A 7500-nucleotide genomic window follows, 5' to 3' on the forward strand; every position below is an offset into this window, starting at 1 on the left:
GAAACCATCCAGTCCTTGCTCAGCTTCATTTCACGTTCTTTCGAAACCATCCAGTCCTTGCTCAGCTTCATTTCACGTTCTTTCGAAACCATCCAGTCCTTGCTCAGCTTCATCACGTTCTTTCGAAACCATCCCGTCCTTGCTCAGCTTCATTTCACGTTCTTTCGAAACCATCCCGTCCTTGCTCAGCTTCATTTCACGTTCTTTCGAAACCATCCCGTCCTTGCTCAGCTTCATTTCACGTTCTTTCGAAACCATCCCGTCCTTGCTCAGCTTCATTTCACGTTCTTTCGAAACCATCCCGTCCTTGCTCAGCTTCATTTCACGTTCTTTCGAAACCATCCCGTCCTTGCTCAGCTTCATTTCACGTTCTTTCGAAACCATCCCGTCCTTGCTCAGCTTCATTTCACGTTCTTTCGAAACCATCCCGTCCTTGCTCAGCTTCATTTCACGTTCTTTCGAAACCATCCCGTCCTTGCTCAGCTTCATTTCACGTTCTTTCGAAACCATCCCGTCCTTGCTCAGCTTCATTTCACGTTCTTTCGAAACCATCCAGTCCTTGCTCAGCTTCATTTCACGTTCTTTCGAAACCATCCCGTCCTTGCTCAGCTTCATTTCACGTTCTTTCGAAACCATCCCGTCCTTGCTCAGCTTCATTTCACGTTCTTTCGAAACCATCCCGTCCTTGCTCAGCTTCATTTCACGTTCTTTCGAAACCATCCCGTCCTTGCTCAGCTTCATTTCACGTTCTTTCGAAACCATCCCGTCCTTGCTCAGCTTCATTTCACGTTCTTTCGAAACCATCCCGTCCTTGCTCAGCTTCATTTCACGTTCTTTCGAAACCATCCAGTCCTTGCTCAGCTTCATTTCACGTTCTCTTCTAAACCATCCAGTCCTTGCTCAGCTTCATTTACGTTCTCGAAACCATCCAGTCACGTTCTCTCAAAACTTGCCAGTCCTTGCTCAGCTTCATTTCACGTTCTTTCAAAACCATCCAGGCCTTGCTCAGCTTCATTTCACGTTCTCGCTAAACCATCCAGTCCTTGCTCAGCTTCATTTCACGTTCTCTCGAAACCATCCAGTCTTTGCTCAGCTTCATTTCACGTTCTTTCAAAATCCATCCAGGCCTTGCTCAGCTTCATTTCACGTTCTCGCTAAACCATCCAGTCCTTGCTCAGCTTCATTTCACGTTCTCTCGAAACCATCCAGTCCTTGCTCAGCTTCATTTCACGTTCTCTCGAAACCATCCAGTCCTTGCTCAGCTTCATTTCACGTTCTCGCTAAACCATCCAGTCCTTGCTCAGCTTCATTTCACGTTCTCTCGAAACCATCCAGTCCTTGCTCAGCTTCATTTCACGTTCTCGCTAAACCATCCAGTCCTTGCTCAGCTTCATTTCACGTTCTCGCTAAACCATCCAGTCCTTGCTCAGCTTCATTTCACGTTCTCTCGAAACCATCCAGTCCTTGCTCAGCTTCATTTCACGTTCTTTCAAACCATCCAGTCCTTGCTCAACTTCATTTCACGTTCTCGCTAAACCATCCAGTCCTTGCTCAGCTTCATTTCACGTTCTCTCGAAACCATCCAGTCCTTGCTCAGCTTCATTTCACGTTCTCTCGAAACCATCCAGTCCTTGCTCAGCATCATTTCACGTTCTCGAAACTATCCAGTCACGTTTTCTCAAAATCAGTCAGTTCTTGCTCAGCTTTCATTTCACGTTCTCTCGAAACCATCCAGTTATTTCTACCGCCCTTGGCTAAATCATTTCCAAGACTGAAAATCTCACGGTATCCGTTCATCATCAAATCTTAAAATTCCTATGAGCAGATAATGTGGGCGATGAGAGAACGTATTTAGTTCTCTGGGATTTCTCAGCCAGATGCAAAGAATTCGGCTCCCACCATAAAAATCTATCTATGAATGGAAGCTTGATAAGCATTTCATCTTGTTGATGTGCATGCAACGAGAGGAATCGTCACAGATGAATTAAAATTAGCAAGATGATACTTCTTTAGTTATCTGAGTGGATTTCTTTAACCAGTCGGTGCTCCACAGGTGAGTGGCGTTATTATTATTATTATTATTATTATTATTATTATTATTATTATTATTGCTTGCTAAGCTACAACCCTAGTTGGAAAAGCAGGATGCTATAAGCCCAGGGGCCCCAATAAGGAAAATAGCCCAGTGAGGAAAGGGAATATGGAAGAATATAGTATTTTAAGAACAGTAACAACATTTTTAAAAATATTTGCTATATAAACTATAAAAAGATTTAACAAAACAAGAGAAAAAGAAATATAAAAGAATAGTGTGCCCAAGTGTACTCTCAAGCAAGAGAACTCTACCCCAAGATAGTGGAAGACCATGGTATATAGGCAATGGTACTACCCAAGACTAGAGAACAATGGTGTGATTTTGGACTGTCCTTCTCTTAGAAGAACTGCTAACATATCTTAGAGTTATTGAATATATAAAACGCATTTCAAGCTGGACTCTGATAGTTTTCTCACCAATGAAATCAAGTATATTGAGATGATTTTTCCAGTGAATTAATATTAGTATGAGGCATTAACTTTATCATGATGTTTAAATGCTAACAACACTCCATGTACATGCTCCTTGATTTATTTATTTATTTTTTTATTTTTTTTTTTTTTTAAACATTCATTATCGAAAAAAGCAGAAACCTGATAGCCAACAATGGGTTAATATTACCGTGGAATTACCTAAGTATCCCGCAGCTTGCAAATACATTTATTTGAGTATCCTGCAACGTATATCAACCTGGAATAACCTTGCAATTTAATATATTTAATTATCGTGCAACTAATATCAACCTAAATTAACCTTGTAATTAATTATATTTAAGTATCCTGCAACGTATATCAACCTGTTTTAACTTTGCAAATAAATTTATTTGAGTATCCCGCAACGTATATCAACATGAATTAACCTTGCAATTAAATTTGAGTATCCTGCAACGTATATCAACCTGAATTAAGCTTGCAAATAAATTTATTTGAGTATCCTGCAACGTATATCAACCTGAATTAAGCTTGCAAATAAATTTATTTGAGTATCCTGCAACGTATATCAACCTGAATTAAGCTTGTAAATAAATTTATTTGAGTATCCTGCAACGTATATCAACCTGAATTAACCTTGCAATTAAATTTGTTTGAATATCCTGCTACTTATATCATCGTAAATTAAGCTTGCAAATAAATTTATTTGAGTATCCTGCAACGTATATCAACCTGAATTAAGCTTGTAAATAAATCTATTTGAGTATCCTGCAACGTATATCAACCTGAATTAAGCTTGTAAATAAATTTATTTGAGTATCCTGCAACGTATATCAACCTGAATTAAGCTTGTAAATAAATTTATTTGAGTATCCTGCAACGTATATCAACCTGAATTAACCTTGCAATTAAATTTGTTTGAATATCCTGCTACTTATATCATCGTAAATTAAGCTTGCAAATAAATTTATTTGAGTATCCTGCAACGTATATCAACCTGAATTAAGCTTGTAAATCAATCTATTTGAGTATCCTGCAACGTATATCAACCTGAATTAAGCTTGTAAATAAATTTATTTGAGTATCCTGCAACGTATATCAACCTGAATTAAGCTTGTAAATAAATTTATTTGAGTATCCTGCAACGTATATCAACCTGAATTAACCTTGCAATTAAATTTGTTTGAATATCCTGCTACTTATATCATCGTAAATTAAGCTTGCAAATAAATTTATTTGAGTATCCTGCAACGTATATCAACCTGAATTAAGCTTGTAAATAAATTTATTCGAGTATCCTGCAACGTATATCAACCTGAATTAAGCTTGTAAATAAATTTATTTGAGTATCCTGCAACGTATATCAACCTGAATTAAGCTTGTAAATAAATTTATTCGAGTATCCTGCAACGTATATCAACCTGAATTAAGCTTGTAAATAAATTTATTTGAGTATCCTGCAACGTATATCAACCTGAATTAAGCTTGTAAATAAATTTATTTGAGTATCCTGCAACGTATATCAACCTGAGTTAACCTTGCAATTAAATTTGTTTGAATATCCTGCTACTTATATCATCGTAAATTAAGCTTGCAAATAAATTTATTTGAGTATCCTGCAACGTATATCAACCTGAATTAAGCTTGTAAATAAATTTATTTGAGTATCCTGCAACGTATATCAACCTGAATTAACCTTGCAATTAAATTTGTTTGAATATCCTGCTACTTATATCATCGTAAATTAAGCTTGCAAATAAATTTATTTGAGTATCCTGCAACGTATATCAACCTGAAATAACCTTGCAATTTAATATATTTAATTATCATGCAACTGATATCAACCTGAATTAACCTTGTAATTAAATAGATCTAAGTATCCTGCAACGTATATCAACCTGAATTAACCTTGCAATTAAATTTGTTTGAGTATCATGCTACTTTTATCATATTAAATTAACCTTGCAATTTAATTTTTTTGAGTATCCTGCTTCATATATCAACCTGAATCAACGTTGCAATTAAATTCAAGTGACTTTTTACTTGTATCAACGTGAATCAACGTTGCAATTGAATTTGAGTATCCTGCAACTTATATCAACCTGAATTCTCAGTTTCCTTGACCCTCTATGATTTGACAATGTCCTCCTGTGACTTAATTCACCATGAAGGTCATTCCCTAACGTCTCATTAACCACCTCCAACCCTTTCCTTTCCCTTCGCAAAGACCTAAGGACATTATTGGGAAATCACCAAACCCCTTAAAAAAACATACTTCGTAAGACTTCCCTCAATTACCTGTCTTCAGAAGCCAGCGCATTACTTCGTGCAAAAGTACCTCCGAGTTAATCAGGACCCTTTCGACAAAGCCCTTCTCCCCTGTACCAGTGAAGTCGCTTCCATAAATAAACCGTGGCGTTGTTAAAATCTATCCCGGGGTCATTTTCCCAAGCGTGATATGCTACATCGCTGCCCCGTCCAAATTGACTCTCCTGGGCTCTTTTGTGGTCACTGATTCTCCTCCCCTAAAATTCCCTCCTTATTCGCTCCCAATAGATGTAAATTCCCTAAAATCGCTCCCTGTTATCCCCTGCAGGGGCGTAAATCACGATCCCCTAGCTACGGTAAAATAGAGACCCTGCTCTCTCTCACTCTCTCTCTCTCTCTCTCTCTCTCTCTCTCTCTCTCTCTCTCTCTCTCTCTCTCTCTCTCTCTCTCTCTCTCCTGTTCGCTTGATTGGGTTCTGCTTTTGTTACTGGATCAATGTATTCCGAGGTTTGCTTTGTAAGTCACCAGCTCTTGTGTATGCGAGGAAACAGGGATGCCCCTTCTAAGCATAATTTCAAGATTATTATGTCAATTACATTATCAGAAGATGTTATTTGATTCGGGGATCTTCGTCATTAGATTGTTAAAACAATGTTTAAAGATTTTAAAGGTCGCTCATGAATGGCAGGTAAGGGACAGTGACAGTGCCCTAAACTCCTAGAGTCTGACCAAATGTACTTATGATCAGCACACAAGCCCCCCTCTTCATCCAAGTTAGGACCAGGGAGGACCAGATAAGGGCTGCTGATGACTCAATTGGTAGAACTAAGGTTCAACCACAACCTTAGTTCAAAAGAATGGTGAGGTTGCAGACACGACAAGAAACTATCAAGTTTGAGCGGGACTCGATCTCCCATCCAGCAGAATGCGAGGCAGGGTCGTTTCCAATAGGCCACCACATATTAGAAAAAAGGGAAATAGATCCTTCCAAAGATGAGGCAGTCAATTATCCCATAATGAATTGTTTTTTCGTTTTCCTTTTCTGATTTCAAGCACCAAATTTTAGTGTGAACGTTAACTGGTGAACATGAATTTTACATTATATATTGGCTAGCTGTTAAGAAAAGTCATGACATACCCCAGCGATGTAACCAAAATTCTTATTTTACTTGTGTACGCAACCCGTAAAAATTGACGGCTAAGTATTTACATATGCACATACATGCACCAACCCCCTCTCACCAGGGTATGAATACTCCTTCCACCCTACCCGAGGGACGGGGAAAATTAAGCTTGACCGGAAAGAAATATGTATATATATATATATATATATATATATATATATTTATATAAACACACACACACACATATATATATATATACAGTATATATATATATATATATATATATATATATATATATATATATGTGTGTGTGTTTATATATATATATATATATATATATATATATATATATATATATATATATATATATACCCAGACACTTGCTCTCTATTATATAGGAGGGATCCTTAACAAACTGAGACAGCTAAACAACTCAACTCTAGGTCAACCATTATAGAACTAAATATTAGCAGACAAAAAGATAAAAGAAAACATTACAATTATTTCCGAATCATCACTGTAAGGACGCAGACTCTCTTTAGAATAATATCTTGAACCCATTAGTAATATTTTCCTCTTGGCATTACTTCAACCCTCTCTCTCTCTCTCTCTCTCTCTCTCTCTCTCTCTCTCTCTCTCTCTCTCTCTCTCTCTCTCTCTCTCTCTCTCTCTCTCTCTCTCATCTGTTAGGGAAAGTACTCGAATGGTAACGAAAGACATTAAAAAGGGCTCTCATTTATTCAAGAGCTCACCCATCAGCTTGAGAGCAAGAGGCCATTACTAGAGATAAATGAGACCTAATGTCGGTTTCTTTATCCTGAAGAATTAGCCCTAATGCCTATCAAGGCTGCTATAGATTATCTGCAGTGGGGGAAGTAGGTGATATCTACGTACTGTATGCATATATATATATATATATATATATATATATATATATATATATATATATATATATATATATATATATATATATATACTGTATATGTATGTATGTATATGTTCATATGTGTGTATATCTATCTATCTATCTAGACATATGTATATATATATATATATATATATTTATATATATATATATATATATATACTGTATATACAGTATATATATCATTACAAGCCGTTACTAGTCCACTTTAGAACAAAGTCCTCAGATATGTCCTTCTACCTGCGTCTATTTATGGTCTTCCTGTGTCAGTCCACGCCCACAAATTTTCTTAGTTCGTCAGTCCATCGTCTTCTCTTCCTTCCTCTGCTTCTTTTACAATCTCTAGGGACCCACTCTGTTGATTCTTAATGTCTGTCTATTGTCTATAATTTTCATTATATGTCCTGCCCATGTCCATTTCTTTTTTTTTTACATGTTGTTAGATTACCCTCTACTCTAGCTTGCTTACGTATCGATGATACTCTTTTGTCTCATTGTTATCCCCATCATTATTATATATATATATATATATATATATATATATATATATATATATATATATATATATATATATATACATATACATATACATATACATATATATATATATATATATATATATATATATATATATATATACATATATACATTTATATT

General features: G+C 36.2%; 1 protein-coding gene across 1 annotated transcript; it reads right to left on the reverse strand.

Annotated features, from left to right (window-relative positions):
* Nucleotides 1-72: 72 nt before the first annotated feature.
* LOC137641283 (microtubule-associated protein 4-like) lies at nt 73-867 on the reverse strand. The gene has a single exon (XM_068373712.1). It carries the CDS (start codon nt 865-867, stop codon nt 73-75), a length of 795 nt encoding a protein of 264 aa, XP_068229813.1.
* Between the last annotated feature and the right edge of the window lie 6633 nt (nt 868-7500).

This window comes from Palaemon carinicauda, chromosome 5 (assembly GCF_036898095.1).
Source record: "Palaemon carinicauda isolate YSFRI2023 chromosome 5, ASM3689809v2, whole genome shotgun sequence".
Classification (NCBI taxonomy): Eukaryota; Metazoa; Arthropoda; class Malacostraca; order Decapoda; family Palaemonidae; genus Palaemon; species Palaemon carinicauda.